Genomic DNA, 20,079 nt, shown 5'->3' with positions numbered 1-20,079 from the left:
TAAAGCATAGGATAGAATGCTGACATGACCCAAACATTAAAGGGACACTGAACCCAAATTTTTTCATTCGTGATTCAGATAAAGCATGCAATTTTAAGCAACTTTCTAATTTACTCCTATTATCAAATTTTCTTCATTCTCTTGGTATCTTTATTTGAAATGCAAGAATGTAAGTTTAGATGAACCTGGGTTGTTCTTGCTGATTGGTGGATAAATTCATCCATTAATAAAAAAGTGCTGTCCACAGTTCTGAACAAAAAAAAAAAGCGTAGATGCCTTTTTTTTTTGAATAAAGATAGCAAGAGAATGAAGAAAAATTGATAATAGGAGTAAATTAGAAAGTAGCTTAAAATTGCATGCGCTATCTGAATCACGGAAGAAGAAAATTGGGTTCAGTGTCCCTTTAATCTATCATCACACACTGCTCCACCCATTGTATTATATACGAGTAAGTGCTGCCTTGTATTGGGGCTCACATTGTGCTGTGTTTATCTTCTTCAGACTGCATTGGGAGGAGCTGTGTCCTCAGGAGATGCGCTGAACAATACTGCGCTGTCGCCGGTGTTGGAGGTATGTTACTGTTGCCATAACAGACTACATTTACCAAATTTTGAGGTTTTACATCATCTAAATTATCACTTTGTATTCTAAATATATTTTATTAAATTATATATGAGCTCCGTTTATAAAGTTGGTTTTGGGGACCCTCTGCAATGCAGACTCCCTCACACAACCCTGTAACTGCAAGACAAAAAGGGGTCTTAAGATCTCTTAACCCTCTCAACTCAGAGTTGGTGGGATTCAAACATTCCAGACTCATTTATATGAGATTGATCCTTTGTTAAAACTTAGAGTATACTGAGGTAGGCTCTAGAATGTGCACTTGGCTTGAGCAGTAAATGTATAATATTGTGTAATGGTTTATATCTTATTGTGGCTTAGAGCCCAATGATCTAAAATGTGTCAGCATGGTGAGAAGTATCCTGCCCACCCTCCTATGGGCAGACTACATGGAATGATCTAAGAAACTCAGCCACTCTTCCTGTAAAGATGCACTTCTGCAAATTACTCCTCAACCTACTACCCTTTAAAGGGACATGAAACCCAAAATGTTTCTTTTATGATTCAGATAGAGAAAACAATTTTAAACAACTCTCCAATTTACTTCTGTTATCAAATGTACTTAATTCTCTTGGTATCCCTTGTTGAAGGAGCAACAATGTACTAATGGGAGCTAGCTGAACCCATAGAGTGAGCCAATAACAAGAGACATATATATGCAGTCGCCAATCAGTAGCTAGCTCCAAGTAATGCATTGCTTCTCCTGAGCCTACCTAGGTATTCTTTCCAACAAAGGATACTTAGAGAATTATGCAAAATAGCTAATAGAAGTAAATTGAAAAGTTGTTTCAAATTACATGCTGTATCTGAATCATAAAAGAAAAAAATTGGGGTTTCATTCCCCTTTAACTAGAGATCATGACCTCTTGTTTTGATTTTTTTTTGTTGTAAAAATGCTTTCTCAAATCCCTCAATATACATGAAGTTTTCTATCACATTCCCTTTCTTCTTTCCCTCCTCCAAGCTATACATATTATAATTATAAAAGGGAAAATGTATTAAGTTTCCAGGCGGACAAGTATTCAGGTAAAGATCCTTTCCACCTTGTGATTCAGCACAAGAGTTCTCTTGTGCAATTCCACCCCCTGCTCTTGTGCAACCAATTGTACAAGAGCAGGGCATATCAATCATCTCATACAACAAGTGTCAGAGCGATTTATACTCTCACCTCTGGGGTGGGGTAAAGGCTATAAAAGCAATGTCTGATTCTTAAATTTGTTGTTGGAGACTCGCTCATGTGCTTGCACCGCAAAGCCTCAAACACTGTGAATAACACTTAATAAATCTTCCCTATAGTCTTTTCTCAGAGCTTGTTTATCTAGTTGAGCACAGTAGTGATTCTAATGTCATAGCCCTTAGCAATGTATTATTTAAATGTCAGTAATGAAAGGGACATGGTCATGGTTAGCAAGACACTGCAGCCCTCTCTGGCGCCCTGACCTGTCACAATTATAATCTCAACAAAATGATAGTGATGTAATAAATCTTGTTTTAACCGCTGCAAATAAAAAAAAAATCACAATTCAAAGATATTTGTACCCATCACAGCCATGAGTTGTGCATTCAGCAGAATTCTATGGAGCCACAAGTTTATCGTAACTGATCACTTTTTTCAGAGAGCAGAACCAGTTCTACTGTGTAGCATACTGGCATCTAGAAATGTGCGATTCGTTTCGGATTGATTCGGAAATTTGGCCGAATTTGTAAAATTCGGGATTCGGATCAATTCGAATTTCCGAATTAAAATAGAGCCGAATCTACCAAATAAATCCGAATTAGTTCGGATTTATTCGGTAGATTCGGATGGCCATGGATTACACTAGTATTGTTCAGTATATTCGGTTATATCACTCTGCTATGGGTTACACCTAATATACAGTACATAATACTAGTCTAATACACAGCACATCCCACCTAACACTTACTGAAATTCCGAATTTCCGAATCCAGTCGAATTTATTCGAATCTGAATGAATCCGAAACGAATCCGAACTGAATTGATTCAAATTTTTCTGAATTCGAATCGATCCGAAACAAAATTCGAAAAAATCTGAATCCATCCGAACCGAATTTTTTCGCCATGCACATGTCTACTGGCATCACAAGAAGAAATAAAATAAAACTGAATCCACTTTCACTATATACCATTATATGCACAGAAGAAAACTTACGACCATTTAAAGAGAAATAAAATAAAAACGACAAAACACTGAGAGCTTTAATATAGTGAGACACGACCGTGAGTTTATTCACAGGGGTACTAAATCCTTTATAAATACCACATGATGGGCAGAAATGCAGATGAAAGATCCTGTTAATGTCTCCAACACCCACAGACAGACAACATGGAGACAGGATCGTTCCCAGGGGCAACAGAGTATTTAGAAATTCCATTTTCTGGGCAGAGGTGTAGGTGAAAAATTCTGGACACACAAGGGGGTTCACCCATGTATTCCTGCACGCTTGCATTTTAAATATGTGCCAATATAATTTGTTTTTTACTCTTTACCACCGGAGTGCTCGGAATCTTGCTTGTATATTTGTCTACTTTCGCAGATTGGTCCAGACCGCCCTACTGATACTTTATTTGGCTTATGGGTAATGTAGTCCGTACTGTTTGAGTCCCTTCCCACATGCAGTAAGTCAGTCAAGTAGCGGCAACTTTGGAATGACGTTACACACCAATAATACACCCCTGACCAATTTTTGCAATTGGTTACATTTTTGTAACCTATGTCGCAAGCGTGTTCTCGTTTGATTTGAGAGATATCCCGTATTGGGCACCTCATGCAATTATAGATGTTCCTTTCAGGAATGCCTTCTAATGAAAGGTGAAGCAGCGTGTAATTAATTTCCCTTTTACAACGAGGCCCTTCGTCAACTTCACTAGAGTCTATGACCACAAGCCAAAGTCTTACTCTTATAAATGTCTTGTAGAATAATAACACATGGTATAAGACAGCACATCTGTGTTTTTACACAACTATCTGGTTAATTAATTCAACGTGTATTTCTCCATTCGTGTTTTTGGCCAAGAGGTGTTGCGCACGGACATTACTAAATTGATATGTGTAAAGTTTTTATAGGGAGAGAAATATTCTGTAAAAGGCAAGATAAATGTATTTCAATAGTAAAAGAGGCTGTAAGTTACATTGTAACATATAAATTGTACAGCAGATTACTCTTGAGATCTTATTAGTGTGATATCAGATCTAATTTGGAGTTTAGTTTTCATTCCATGCAGGGTTAGGCTTATTATTAAAGGGATATGCTCCCAATAACTTGTTATACCAGCTGCAGAGTATGGGAAATAGTTGTTTTATGTCATTTTTATTTATGGTGGTTTTGGCTATTGAAACAACCTCTCTCTGTTCTTAAGAACATGCCCATTCAAATGGACTGAGCATGGAGAAAAACAAGGTAGAAAAAAAGCAGTTTTGCTTGTCATATCTCTGTCAATACACAAAGGCCAAAGCTTAGGCACTTAAAGGACCATAATAGTAAAAAAATGTCATGTTCTAATTCATTATAGTGTGTAATTTTAAGACTATTTATTTGCACTACAATGTGTTTAACCCTATATTCATTGTTTGAATGAACAAAATCCATTTGTTGTTTTTTCTATTTGTGCAGTGGCAATTTATTATTCTTTTTCATACACATACAATGAATAACAAAGACTTTGATGTGATTTTAAGATGGTGCCGCCCAGCTTCTGATACACAAAAAGATATATTATTTACGGGTTAGTGTGTGGCCCTTGTTTTGGAACAACCAATAACTAAGGGTTAATAATTGAAAGATGACATTTATCTATTCAAACTTAGACCATTAAATGTTTTTTTCCCATGAAATGGTCAAATCTAACTAGGGGCTAAGAAGCAGATTGCAAAAAAAAATTGAATGGTGTTTGTAACATTTAGCACTTTTTTTTTTATGTGACTTTTTTACACTTTTTAATACAAGTTTATAATGTTATAGCTATCCCAGTGTGTACAGTCGTACTATGGAGATTTGTCTGGAGAGTGAGTTTGCTTGAGTGTAAGCGGTTGGTTTTCAAGTTGGGTTGTTACGTATGTGCATTGGTGTTTGTTTACCCCAGTAGTAGTTCTATGGGGGTGTTAAGGGGTGCTTTGTGCCCCAAAATGTACATGTAGCACCCCCATTGTGCTGCAAAGGACTCCCTATATTATGTGTGCTGCGTCTTCCCCACCTTTGTTTGATCACATTTTATACAATGAAACATTTTAATAAATAATATAAAGATCATCAGAATGCCTATTGCTGGTTGGAATAAGTGTTTGGATATATTACACATATCATGCGATGAGCTACAAAGCACCCCTGCATAATATGATATTGCCAGGGTTTGTTTTCTGCCACGTTGTCCCTCCTGCAGCTATCCCTGGGTTATAAATGTCCCAGTTTTCACCATAAAGCCTGACCACGCCCTAGACTACCCTAACCCCACCCATATTACTTCTAAACCCACCCACAAAGCACATGCAACTCCTCCCATCCCATTATGACTCTACCCACATAAATGTAATTACTCCACCTACAAGTATCATCTATCCCATATGTAGTCAGGGAACTATTTGATGTATGTGTCAGGGTTTTTTCCCTGTTGTGTTTGCCATGTGCTGCTATGGTGCATTGTGGGGGATGCTGCTCATTTCCTGCATTTCCTTTTATGGCCAGACTGGTGTGCATCATCCATGTGAGACAGGATGCAGTCTCAGAATTGTGATGTCATCACTTATTATTTAAAGGGCGTCTGTTTAGTATGCTTTGCCTTTGCGTTGTCTCAGACCTGTTTGTGAGAGTTCCTGTGTATTACCTGGCTGTCTGACGTCCTTCCTGGTTCCTGATCCCTGGCTTGTTCCTGACTCTGCTGTTTTCCTTGTTCCTGATTCCGGCTCGTCTGACTATTCACTTTGGCTCCTGACTCGGCTCGTCTGACTACCAGCTCTGGTTTTGACTCATGGCTTGTTATTTGACTTGTGGACATTTTATTATTTTTTGCTATTAATAAAGGTGTGATTATTTTTGCACTTCTCGTCTCAGTCTGATTCCAGGCACCCTGACAGTATGGACTCTAACAAACTACAATAAAACAAACAAAGCTGTCATCAGTCATAATGAGTTTAGTTTTGGATGATTTCCTTCTTTCCTATCTGAAGGTTATTTCTTTGCTTCTGTGTTCGGCTTCATAGAAACTAAAATATAACATTGGTAAGAAGACAACAAATTGACAAACTGAGATTGGTGTTTGGTACCTTTAACGTTATCTATCCAGAGCTATAGGGTTTTTGTGTGTGGGTTTTTTACATTATTGTCTTCTAAAGCATCCCTAGATTGGGACTTTGCCCAATTTTAAAAGTATCTATAGAAACTAAAACATAACATTGATATAAAGTAATTCTATAGTAAATGGACAAAAAATGTTACATGATTTAAAGGGACATGAAACCCCAATTTTTTTTTCAGAATTGAGATAGAGAATACAATTTTAAACAACTTTCTAATGTACTTCTATTATCTATTTTGTTTCATTCTCTTGGTATCATTTGTTGAAGGAGCAGCAATGTACTACTGGTTTCTAACTAAACACATGGGTGAGCCAATGACAATCAGTATATATATATATATATATATATATATGCAGCAACCAATCAGCAGCTAGAACCTAGGTTCTTTGCTGCTCCTGAGCTTACCTAGATAAACCTTTCAGCAAAGGATAACAAGAGAAGGAAGCAAATTAAATAATTAAAGCAAATTGGAGAGTTGTTTAAAATTGTGTTCTTTGTCTAAATCATGAAAGAAAAATGTGGGTTTCATGTAACTTTAAATAGGTGTACAATTTAACAAACAAAAGTAAAATTGAGTTTGTTCTCCTGTTATCCTTTATTGAAAGCATACCTAGATAGGCTAAGGAGTGTGCACGTGTCTTCTTGAGTACTATAGGGCAGCAGTTCTGCAATAATGCTTTTAACAATATTATACATTGCACAGAATGCTGCCATCTAGTGGTCAAAAGTGTATAAGATTGTTTGTTTTTTTTTGTTTTTTTTTTCTCTTTGCCTCCGAAAGAGACCAAAAAGCTACTTTGCAAGTTTGATCCTCTGTTATCTCATTCCTCATTGGCATTCTCTTAATTATCCTTTACCCTCTTTGAGGAAACATATCAAAATAAAAGGAAATCATGGGCCACTATGATAATAATAAAACAATTAAAAACAAAACTATCCCAGTCAGTCCCCCTGTCCAGGCCCTTCATACAACCAGTCTCCTCTTTAATTAGCTTATAAAATAAAACTAGAATATCTAAATGGAAAGATTATATCCTTTTGGAGATCGAGATTTAGAAATTTTATATAATTCGCCCATTTCATAAAACTTTTTAATCTCTGATTCCACAAACGTCTGTACCACAGATCATCTTATAAAATTTGTTAATTCTAGGTTCTTTAGAAAAAGTGCAATATTTTAACACCATCTTCCTAGCAAGGAGAATGACTGTATTAAAGGGCCATAATACCCAAATGTTTAAACACTTGAAAGTGATGCAGCATAGCTGTAAAAAGCTGACTAGAAAATATCTCCTGAACATCTCTATGTAAAAAAGAAAGATATTTTACCTCAAAAGTTCCTCAGTAGCCACCTCCCATTGTAAAGGATTTCTAAGCAGCATTTTAGTGTGTCTGTCCTGGGACATCTGAAGGGATGAGCATCGTGCACTCTCATCTTATTTCACCAATCAGGTAAAGGAAGTTTACAATTAAATCTCATGAGAGTCAAGTCAAATCTCATGAGATCACAGTAAAAGTTCATGACCTCAGCACTGCTGATGCTGATTGGCTGCTGTTCGTTTCTTCATTTTTTTTATTTACACAGAACTAACTCTGCTGAGCTGAGGAGATTGTGAGGTAAAATATCTTCCTTTTTTACATAGAGATGCTCAGGTGATATTTTCCTGTCAGCTTTTTACAGTTATACTGCATCAGTTTCAAGTGATTTAGCATATGAGTATTATGTCCCTTTAAATAAGATTATAATTAGTGAGAAAAAAACGCATCAAGGAAAGTGAATTTCACATATGCTTCCTTGATTTTAGTCGCACAAAAAATAATTTCCCCCAAAAATCTTTGTATCACAGGACACCTCTAAAACCAATGTACAATATCTGCAAACTTAAATTTACATTTGAAACATATATTTTTCTCCATATCCTGACAACGCTTTGATAAATATAGTGGGGTAATATAAACTTGATAGATTATTTTCAGATGTTGCTCTCTATAGCATTCAGCAATCATTGCGTTATACGTTTTCAATATAAAATTAAATCTAACCCTCTTCCATATAAATGACAAATAATTCAAATTACTATCATCTTGAGAGCTAAGTAAAATTTGAATAATACTAGAGATTGAAAATTTGTCTACTTTAAACATTGCCATCACCTTTCCAAAATTACTTCCTGACCAATCAATATTATCTTCTTTAAGTAATTTATCAGCATAAGGTTTAATTTGAAAATAAGAGAACATTAATTGATTACGTAAACCAAATTCCTCTTTACAGTTCGCAAATGATTTCACCACATGATTCTCAATATTTATAATCTGAAGAATGAAATGAACACCATATTGTTCCCATTTATCAAACCTTTTAGATTTATAACTTCCAATAAACTCAGGGTTCCCCTTAATAGTTAAATATGGCGAGACCTTGAAATTTAAACCCACTAATGAAGAGAATTTGTACCAAGCTTTAAACGTGTCTCTCAAAACAAAAAAATTTGAGAATATTTTTAAAGGGATGTGTGACAGCCCTTTTAATGAATAGGGAGATATCAAAACCAAATGTGTATAACATTGTTAAAAGCACTGTTGAAACGACTGCCAAATAGTGTTCCAGATGAATACTCCTGAGTATACCTAGGTATGCTTTTCAGCAAACCATGAGAACAAAGTAAATTTGTTAGAAATAAACAAGGAAAGTTTTTTTTTTTTTTTTAAATGGTTTGGTCTAACTTTATCATTGAACAAAACGTTGAGTTTTATATGCCTTCATTTTTTTATACAAGATGTATTTAATAGAAACCATTTTAAACCTTTGGTTTTTTAAAAAAGGGCTGCATTATATTGATGAATAATGCGTTGCTAAAAGGCTTCTTCATGAAAACGTCCATACATGGAAGCCTCGCCGCCTGTTTTCTGTTAAAACTATAAACACTGTATATGATGACCTCAAGTGCTCTGAGCCAGCGTGAGCCTGAAAGACCATTTTGCATTGCAACGCTCTACACATACAGTACATGCTTCGCTGTAGTCATATACAGCTTTCCTGTGGAGAAAGTCTAATGAAGAACATACACAATTTATAAGATTAAAGAAGCCAGCCCAGGGTCTTTGAAGGTTGAATTAAGATGAATGCTGCATTCCTCTGGGAGCCAGATAATCACAGCCTATAGATCAGGGTGTAAATCGAAAGTTCTAAGATTAACTTCCTCCAACACATGTGGGCAAAGTCCCCAGGTAGGTAGGTAATTCAAAGCACACGCAAAGGCACGGGGCTTCCCAGAACACACACATGTTGCCTTAAGTCTCTAGGGTCCCATGATGCATTACAACCAGTGTACTTTTTTAATTGGTAGAGATGTGCATTCGTTCTGAAACGAATGCAAAAAATATGAAAAACTTGTTATTGGTTGCGTTAGTTTATGAACAAATCACCAGGTGAACAATTAAATTAATAAACTATTTATGAACAAACAAAATTCATTCATATTCGTTCATATGAGAAATACAATCAGGAGAAAAGCCAATCACAAGAGATCAGGAATTGATTGACTGCTTAAGCAGCCTGTCGGTGTCAAACCTGACAATAAATGAAAAGTGATGTGTGCAATTTCTTGTCCAATCCTGACTTCCCATTTACCGGGCTAAAAATACACATTTAAACTCCTACTTGACCTAACTCTGATCAGAACCATTTGAAATTCAGTGTGTGAGCTTGGTTAATATTTTTGGGCCTCAATGACCCAACAGTGCGAGTGACTCTTATGTATCCAAAACAGAAGAAAGGTAATAAGGATAAGTAATCCTTATATTAAGATAGGGAATTCAGCACTCTCCACACATAAAGAATCCTAGAAAATAATTATATCAATAGGAATACAACATTTGTAAGGTAGCAAGTGTGGAACCTGGTGGAGTCATGGAACAAAACTTGAAAAGACCAGCATGTGTTCAAAACACTAACAATGTATTAATATATAAACAAAAAGAAAAATAATATTAAAATAAATGCATGATATCATAGAGAGACGTCTCATGGGGAGTATAGCATAAATGTGAGTATAACAGGCTTAATAAACGGCTTCAAAATGGAGAAAAACTACAACACCTCTATCAGAGGTAGGGTGACCATATTGCCGCTTTAAAAAGGGACACATATGAAAACTACATATGTCAGGGTTCTTATACAAAACATTTCTTTAAACAGCCCTGAAAATAGCCCTGACATATGTATTTTTCATATATGTCCCTTTTTAAAGCGGCAATATGGTCACCCTAATCAGAGGACAACCCCAAAATGTGTATAAGGGATATGTTGTCATGATAGTATAATGAGGATCTATGTAGTTAACTCAAGCGTGAAGCCAAAATAGATCTTAAGTAAAAATCCATCCAAAACAGATATGTATAAACGCAAAACTTCAGTTGTTTGCGAATAACAGATGCAGCAAAACAGTATACCAATGACCAAACACAACACCACAATCAGAGGGCAGTCCCAAATTGAAGGGTTAATACTGTCATGATGTAAATAGAGGATCCATGTGTTTAGGAATAGGTATTACATAAATGCAAAGGGCGTAAACTGTAAGGTACAAAAGACAAATTCTCAGACAGCGTAAACTGTGACATGCAAAAGGCAAGTTATTTCCAAACATCAGAGGAAACCCTCATTGAGGGGGCTGATAATTAGTCCTTCCAGGTGACTGTGAAGTAAATGTCCAGGCATCCACTTGTTATGCGGTAGGAAGTATTAAATTCCACTGCCCAATCAGAATAATGATCCAAAAACTCAGTCTTAGATGTAATCAAAAGACGATTTACTGCTGCATCAAGGGATGCACATAGAGGGTAAAGTGCAAGTTGCTCCAAACAAACAAACTCTTTGAAGTTTCAGAGTAGGTAATAACAAATCCCACAAGGTAGGCGTCTCATCAGAGAGATCAGCTGCTGCCGTTGCCTACGCGCATTTCATCCCCTTGACTGACAGGGACTTCCTCAGGGCTGACGTCATTGTGAAAAACTCTGCCTTTTATAGGCCATTCAAAACACGCCTCCAGGAAAAGATAAATATATTTGTTGCAAACGTAAAGTATCAAAAAAACTTTCAATATATATACAATAAATTTTCAAATATAACAATTTTTTTACAAAAATAAATAAAAAGATAGTGCATTTAAAGACATGCGAAAACTAAATGTATAAGGGATGACACTGATAGGTGAGGTTATCCCCCCAGATCTGCAGAAAAAGGGCAAATTAAAAGATCAAAAGTTTTAACCTCCTTAGGATAATGTTAAATATATTTGTAGAAGTAACAAAATATGCACTTAGTGCTTAATAGAGCTTGGAAATATATAACGATAATAAAATTAAAGGTACAAAACATATATATAAATATATATGAAAAATTGTCAAAGGGCAGATTCGAACCACGTACCTAAAAATATAAATATCCCTTACTAGCACATCCGAAGTGTGTCTTAGTCCACTCGCCTACGTTTGCAACGCGTGTACTCTGAAACTTCAAAGAGTTTGTTTGTTTGGAGCAACTTACACTTTACCCTCTATGTGCATACCTTGATGCAGCAGTAAATCGTCTTTTGATTACATCTACGACTGTGAGTTTTTGGATCATTATTCTGATTAGGCAGTGGAATTTAATACTTCCTACCACATAACAAGTGGATGATTTTTTTATTTGCCCTTTTTCTGCAAATCCTGAGTCCGAGGGGATAACTTCACCTATCAGTGTCATCCCTTATACATTTAGTTTTCGCATGTCTTTAAATGCACTATCTTTTTATTTATTTTTGTAACAAATTTGTTATATTTGAAAATTTATTGTATATATATTGAAAGTTTTTTTTGATACTTTACGTTTGCAACAAATATATTTATCTTTTCCTGGAGGTGCGTTTTGTATGGCCTATAAAAGGCAGAGTTTTTCACAATGACGTCAGCCCTGAGGAAGTCCCTGTCAGTCAAGGGGATGAAATGCGCGTAGGCAACGGCAGCAGCTGATCTCTCTGATGAGACACCTACCTTGTGGGATTTGTTATTACCTACTCTGAAACTTCAAAGAGTTTGTTTGTTTGTAGCAACTTGCACTTTACCCTCTATGTGCATACCTTGATGCAGCAGTAAATAGTCTTTTGATTACATCTAAGACTGTGAGTTTTTGGATCATTATTCTGATTGGGCAGTGGAATTTAATACTTCCTACCGCATAACAAGTGGATGCCTGGACATTTACTTCACAGTCACCTGGAAGGACTAATTATCAGCCCCCTCAATGAGGGTTTCCTCTGATGTTTGGAAATAACTTGCCTTTTGCATGTCACAGTTTACGCTGTCTGAGAATTTGTCTTTTGTACCTTACAGTTTACGCCCTTTGCATTTATGTAATACCTATTCCTAAACACATGGATCCTCTATTTACATCATGACAGTATTAACCCTTCAATTTGGGACTGCCCTCTGATTGTGGTGTTGTGTTTGGTCATTGGTATACTGTTTTGCTGCATCTGTTATTCGCAAACAACTGAAGTTTTGTGTTTATGCATATCTGTTTTTGATGGATTTTTACTTAAGATCTATTTTGGCTTCACGCTTGAGTTAACTACATAGATCCTCATTATACTATCATGACAACATATCCCTTATACACATTTTGGGGTTGTCCTCTGATAGAGGTGTTGTAGTTTTTCTCCATTTTGAAGCCGTTTATTAAGCCTGTTATACTCACATTTATGCTATACTCCCCATGAGACGTCTCTCTCTGATATTATGCATTTATTTTAATATTATTTTTCTTTTTGTTTATATATTAATACATTGTTAGTGCTTTGAACACACGCTGGTCTTTTCAAGTTTTGTTCCATGACTCCACCAGGTTCCACACTTGCTACCTTACAAATGTTGTATTCCTATTGATATAATTATTTTCTAGGATTCTTTATGTGTGGAGAGTGCTGAATTCCCTATCTTTATATAAGGATTACTTATCCTCATTATCTTTCTTCTGTTTTGGATACATACTAGTATTATAGGGTCTGCACCTTCTTTATATTTATAATTTTATTTATACACATATAATTCAATATATAATTTTTTAGCAGCTCCCTTACATTTATATCTTTAGTGCGAGTGACTTGTCGCCTTAATACTTTATTACATGTATTAGGCTGCAATCCAACCCTGCTGCATGTGACTTTATGTGTGTGTTACTATTTGTATATGTCTCACACAGTATTATTAAATGTAATGTTAAAGGAATTCTTTAATTTCTATAAAATAAAATTCTTCTTGATTCCATCAGCCAATCAGAATATTCCTACCTTAATTCCGATTGGCTGATAGAATCCTATCAGCCAATCGGAATTCAAGGGACGCCATCTTGGATGACGTCATTTAAAGGAACCTTCATTCGTCGGGAGTCGTCGGAAGAAGTGGATGCTCCGTGTCGGCTGGCTTCAAGATGGACCCGCTCCGCTCCGGATGGATGAAGATAGAAGATACCGCCTGGATGAAGACTTCTGCTCATCTGGAGGTCCTCTTCTGCCAGGATCGGATAAAGACTTCTGCCCCTCTGGAGGACCACTTCTGCCCGGCTGGGTAGGGTGATCTTCAAGGGGGTAGTGTTAGGTTTTATTAAGGGGGAATTGGGTGGGTTTTAGAGTAGGGTTGGATGTGTGGGTGGTGGGTTTTAATGTTGGGGGGGTATTGTCTTTTTTTACAGGTAAAAGAGCTGATTACTTTGGGGCAATGCCCCGCAAAAAGCCCTTTTAAGGGCTATTTGTAATTTAGTATAGGGTAGGGAATTTTATTATTTTGGAGGGCTTTTTTTTTATTAGGGGGATTAGATTAGGTGTAATTAGTTTAAAATTCTTGTAATTATTTTTTATTTTCTGTAATTTAGCCTTTTGTTTTGTTTTGTACTTTAGTTTATTTAATTTAATTGTATTGTAGTTAGTTTAGGTAATTTATTTAATTATAGTGTAGTGTTAGGTGTAATTGTAACTTAGGTTAGGATTTATTTTACAGGTATATTTGTCTTTGTTTTAACTAGGAAGTTATTAAATAGTTAATAACTATTTAATAACTATTCTACCCAGTTAAAATAAATACAAAGTTGCCTGTAAAATAAATATAAACCCTAAGATAGATACAAATGTAACTATCCTATATAATAAAAGGCCAAGTGTGTTTGTCCGAAGCTGTCATGCGCAGTAGACAGCACAGCACGAGGACAAACACACCTGGCCTTTGAGAGTCCCTAAGTCTCTGCTCTGAAGTGCGAGCAGAACCGAGCGTGGCTGGGGGCGTGGCCGAGCGCGAGGGCCGTGGGGGCGTGGCCAAGTGTGAAGGGGCGGGGCCAGACGGCCCGTGAAAGGCTGTGCAGTGAGAGCTCAAAAAAGCTCAAAAGAGGGGAGAGAGGGAGTAGGGAAAAGATAAGAAAGGTGAGAGAGTTCAAGAGGGGAGAGAGAGATCAAGAGGGGAGATAAAGGGAGCACAAGAGAGGGAGCAAAAGAGAGGGGGAGAGACAGCAAAAGAGAGGGGGAGGGAGAGCAAAAGAAAGGGGACAGAGAGATCAAAAGAGAGGGGGGGAAGAGAAAGAGAGGGGGAGGGAGAGAGGGGAGGAGAGAGAGAGAGGGGAGGAGAGAGAGAGAGAGAGGTGGGAGGAGGAGAGAGAGGGGGGAGGGAGAGAGAGAGGGGAGGGAGAGAGGGGGAGGGAGAGAGGGGGAGGGAGAGAGGGGGAGGGAGAGAGGGGGAGGGAGAGGGGGAGGGAGAGAGGGGGAGGGAGAGAGGGGGAGGGAGAGGGGGAGGGAGAGAGAGAGGGGGAGGGAGAGAGAGGGGGAGGGAGAGAGAGAGGGGAGGGGGAGGGAGAGAGAGAGAGAGGGGAGGGGGGGAGGGGGAGAGAGCGAGGGGAGGGAGGGGGAGAGAGAGAGGGGAGGGGGAGAGAGAGAGGGGAGGGGGAGAGAGAGAGGGGAGGGAGAGAGAGAGAGGGGAGGGGGAGGGAGAGAGAGAGGGGAGGGGGAGTGAGAGAGAGAGGGGGGAGATAGGGAGAGAGAGAGAGAGAGGGGAGAGAGAAAGGAGAGAGAGAGGGGAGAGAGAGAGAGAGGAGGAGAGAGAGAGGGGAGAAAGAGAGAGAGGGGGAGAGAGAGAGAGATAGAGGGGAGAGAGCGCAAAAGAGGGGGGGAGAGAGAGAGCGCAAAAGAGGGGGGAGAGAGAGTGCGCAAAAGAGGGTGGTATAGAGAGAGCGCAAAAGAGGGGGGGATAGAGAGAGCGCAAAAGAGGGGGGGAGAGAGAGCGCAAAAGAGAGGGGGAGAAGAGCGCAAAAGAGAGGGGAGAGAGGGAGAGCAAAAGAAAGGGGACAGAGAGATAAAAAGAGAGGGGGGAAGAGAAAGAGAGGGGGAGATAGAGAGGGGAGGAGAGAGAGAGAGGGGAGGAGAGAGAGGTGGGAGGAGGCGAGAGAGAGAGGGGGAAGGGAGAGAGAGAGGGGAGGGAGATAGGGGGAGGGAGAGGGGGGGGAATGAGGGGGAGTGAGAGGGGAGGGAGAGAGAGAGGGGGGAGGGGGAGAGAGAGAGGGAAGGGAGAGAGAGAGGGGAGAGGGGGAGGGGGAGGGAGAGAGAGAGGGGAGGGGGAGTGAGAGAGAGGGGGGAGATAGAGAGGGAGAGAGAGAGAAAGGGGGGAAGAGAGGGGAGAGAGGGGGGGGAGAGAGGGGAGAGAGAGAGAGAGGGGGGGAGAGAGAGAGAGAGGGGGAGAGAGAGAGAGATAGAGGGGAGAGAGCGCAAAAGAGGGGGGGAGAGAGAGAGCACAAAAGAGGGGGGAGAGAGAGTGCGCAAAAGAGGGTGGGATAGAGAGAGCGCAAAAGAGGGGGGGAGAGAGAGAGCGCAAAAGAAAGGGGGGAGAGAGAGAGCTCAAAAGAGAGGGGAGAGAGAGAGTGCAAAAGAGGGGGGGAGAGAGAGCGCAAAAGAGGGGGAAGAGAGAGCGTGAAAGAGAGGGGGGGAGAGAGATCTCAAAAGAGAGGGGGAGAGAAAGCGCAAAAGAGAGGGGGGGAGAGAGAGCAAAAGAGAGGGGCAGGGAGAGAGCGCAAGGGTTGGGACTGCTGTACCCTGCAAAAAATGGCCCATGTGAACGGGCTTTAGGACTAGTTAGTTATATTGTAGCTATCTTATGGTTTATTTTACAGGTAAGTACTTAGTTTTAAATAGGATTAATTTATTTAATTGTAGTAATTTTATTTCGTTTTATTTAAATTATATTTAAGTTAGGGGGTGTTAGACTTGGGTTTAGACATAGGTTTAGGGGTTAATAAATTTAATATAGTAGTGGCGACGATGGGGCGGCAGATTAGGGGTTAATAATATAATGTAGGTGGCGACGATGTCGGGGGCGGCAGATTAGGGGTTAATAAGTGTAAGATTAGGGGTGTTCAGACTCTGGGTTCATGTTAGGGTGTTAGGTGTAGACTTAAAAGTATTTTCCCATAGGAATCAATGGGGCTGCGTTAGAAGCTGAACGCTGCTTTTTTGCAGGTGTTAGGTTTTTTTCAACTTGTAATATGAGCAGAATTTAACTTGCACACAAACGGCCACAAAAACACAATATTATTTTTATCATCAGGTATTTGTAGAGCGCCAACAGATTTATTTTATTCAGCAACTTCATCTGTTAGTTTGTTCTCGATATTCTTGTAATGATAATGTATGTGTGGGCCTTGCACAGAGAGGTCAGTTTAACACCTTCCACCCTTGTTACACATCGATAGGAAATTAAATACTTTGGCCCCAAGTTATCAAAGTCTGGCGGACCTGATCCGACAGTGCGGATCAGGTCCACCAGACTTCGCTGAATACGGCGAGCAATACGCTCGCCATATTCAGCATTGCCCCAGCTGGTGCAACGCCGCCCCCTGCAGACTCCGGCAGGGGGGTGTCAATCAACCCAATCATACTCGATTGGGTTGATTTCCGCCGATTTGTGTCCGCCTGCTCAGAGCAGGCGGACAGGTTATGGAGCAGCGGTCTTTGTGACCGCTGCTTCATAACTGCTGTTTCTGGCGAGCCTAGACTCGCCAGAAACAGGGGCCATCAAGCCTCCATACGGAGCTTGTTAAATAGAGCCCTTTACGTCAGCACTGATTTGCTACACAGGAATTATTTTAACAATTGGAGTCCTCCTTAATATGTGCCACAGGGTAACTCTGGTCTGATTACACACCAGAAAGGTATCATTTTACAGGCAGCTGAATTTCCTGACAAGGACAGATTTGCTCACATCTTGCGCGTCATATTTTATAAAAATGTTACGTTACGAAATACAAAAAGAAAAGAAAGCAAACAGACGAGCAAATTACTTTTCCCTGATCACCATAATTGCTTGTATGACTTTGAAATCCTTTTTTTGTACTTTTATTGGGTATGTAGATGCTACAGATATGCTTTGACTCTTACTGCCAGGGGCATTGGAAAAGCAATCAAAGGATTCGTTATCTTGTATCTCTCATCTGCAGAATGTTTGTACAAACTGCATTCATTTATAGGGTGAATATATTTATTCTTGTAAGTACTTTGGCCACATACCAGAGATATTTTAGCAGACCGTAACAGATAGTGGCTAGTGCTGAGACTAACGTTTGTGCATTAAATAGAATCTTTAATTCCAGTCTTCAGGATTTACCAACAGGCTCAATGGTAGAATTGTTTTTTGAATAGTGGATTAGCCTCTTGTAGAATAAACTTTTTGGGTCCTTCATACATAATACTTAAGGGTCGATTTATCAAACTCTTCGCACCCCTTTGACTGCAGGTCCTCACAAGAGAACTTGCAGTCCACATTTATGAAGCAGCAGTCATCAGACAGCTGCTTCCCTAACCTCTCACCACCTCTTAGGTGGCGAATTTCAATCCCCCCGGTCTCGTCTGACTGGGGAGATTGACAGCTCCTGCCCGCTCGTGTTGGTCTGTGTGCGGGCAGGGGCGGGATTGCACGCAAGTGCAAAATAGCACTCATAGGCAATGTTGAATACTGGCAGCGGAATTCAGCTGCGGCGGACAGGGGCACGTATGTACTGAAATGCAAGTCTGTCAAAAGAACTGAAATAAGGGGGCAGTCTGCAGAGGCTTAGATACAAGGTAATCACAAGGTAATCACAGAAATAAAAAGTGTATTTTTATAACTGTGTTGGTTATGCAAAACTGGGAAATGGGTAATTAAGGGATTATGTATCTTTTAAAACAACAAAAATTCTGGTGTTGACTGTCCCTTTAATATAGACCTCACTGGCCCTTACTTTAACAGTGCCCTTTCTAGCTGTTTGAAATGCAGAGAAGCTGTGAGTTGTCATTCCTCTTGGATAGTCAACACTAGAGAATATGCACTTGTATAGACTTCCTGTAAAAATATGGTGGCACGTTTTTCTATTCAACACTGTGTTGTCTATCTGGGAAAAGCTGCCACCATAATTGTAAAGACAAATCCATAGGTTTTCATACACTGAGAGGCCTGTTTTGCAGAGTAAGGGGGACACAGAGGAGCCAGACATGATATAGGTGAGGCCCCACTAGGCCCCATTGTAGCATTGCTTCTTCTGATTGGGCCAGGTGGGCCTTGTAGATGTGTGGGCCGGTTTCGCCTGAGAGCTCTGATACCCCGTAGTTATGCCCCTGGTTGGGAAACTGGTTTATATATAGAGACAGCAATATTTATTGATTCACCAAATGCAAAGATAAAATACCAGGTATATTTATAAATGATATATTGCATGGCCAAGCAGACCTCCTATGCCATCTGTATGCTCCAATTAAACTTTACATCAGATACAATTTCTTTATGACGTCTATATGTCTTGGTGAGACATTACATCAGATTGATATCTCCTGAGTCCTCATTATTCCAGTAATATTTTCCAAGTGAGTACAGAAAGGATACAAAGTACCTGCACCTCTCTTTACTCCAGGTATATGCCGCATGGAGACTTCAGAGGAGATGTATGACCCCTGCATCTCTTTACTCCAGCTATAGGCCGCATGAAGACTTCAGAGGAGATATATGACCCCTGCATCTCTCTTTACTCCAGCTATAGGCCGCATGGAGACTTCAGAGGAGATGTATGACCCCTGCATCTCTCTTTACTCCAGCTATAGGCCGCATGGAGACTTCAGAGGAGATGTATGACCCCTGCATATCTCTTTACTCCAGCTATAGGCCGCATGGAGACTTCAGATGACATGTATGTCCCCTGTGTTCACATTTATTCCAGCTATTTGCCTAATAGAGACCTCAGATGACATGTATGTCCCCTGTATTCACATTTATTCCAGCTATTTGCCTAATGGAGACCTCAGATGACATGTATGTCCCCCTGTATTCACCTTTATTTCAGCTACAGGCCTCATGGAGTCCTCAGATGACATGTATGTCCCCTGTATTCACCTTTATTTCAGCTACAGGCCTCATGGAGACCTCAGATGACATGTATGTCCCCTTGTATTCACCTTTATTCCAGCTATTTGCCTAATGGAGACCTCAGATGACATGTATGTCCCCTGTATTCACCTTTATTCCAGCTCTTTGCCTAATGGAGACCTCAGATGACATGTATGTCCTCTTGTATTCACCTTTATTCCAGCTATTTGCCTAATGGAGACTTCAGATGACATGTATGTCCCCCTGTATTCACCTTTATTTCAGCTACAGGCCTCATGGAGACCTCAGATGACGTGTATGTCCCCCTGTATTCACCTTTATTTCAGCTACTAGCCTCATGGAGACCTCAGATGACATGTATGTCCCCCTGTATTCACCTTTATTTCAGCTACAGGCCTCATGGAGTCCTCAGATGACATGTATGTCCCCTGTATTCACCTTTATTTCAGCTACAGGCCTCATGGAGACCTCAGATGACATGTATGTCCCCTTGTATTCACCTTTATTCCAGCTATTTGCCTAATGGAGACCTCAGATGACATGTATGTCCCCTGTATTCACCTTTATTCCAGCTCTTTGCCTAATGGAGACCTCAGATGACATGTATGTCCTCTTGTATTCACCTTTATTCCAGCTATTTGCCTAATGGAGACTTCAGATGACATGTATGTCCCCCTGTATTCACCTTTATTTCAGCTACAGGCCTCATGGAGACCTC

General features: G+C 39.6%; 1 protein-coding gene across 1 annotated transcript in view; it reads left to right on the top strand.

Annotated features, from left to right (window-relative positions):
- LOC128642637 (collagen alpha-1(I) chain-like) overlaps window positions 1–20,079 on the top strand; it is a 509,301-nt gene that overhangs the window by 280,109 nt on the left and 209,113 nt on the right. Inside the window, exon 6 of the mRNA XM_053695420.1 lies at window positions 502–570. Within this exon, the coding sequence (XP_053551395.1) occupies window positions 502–570 (69 nt within the window). The remainder of the gene's footprint in view (window positions 1–501; window positions 571–20,079) is intronic.

Source organism: Bombina bombina, chromosome 12 (genome assembly GCF_027579735.1).
Source record: "Bombina bombina isolate aBomBom1 chromosome 12, aBomBom1.pri, whole genome shotgun sequence".
NCBI lineage: Eukaryota > Metazoa > Chordata > Amphibia > Anura > Bombinatoridae > Bombina > Bombina bombina.
Note: the sequence above shows the minus strand (reverse complement) of the source record. Positions and strands in the feature narration are given on the sequence as shown.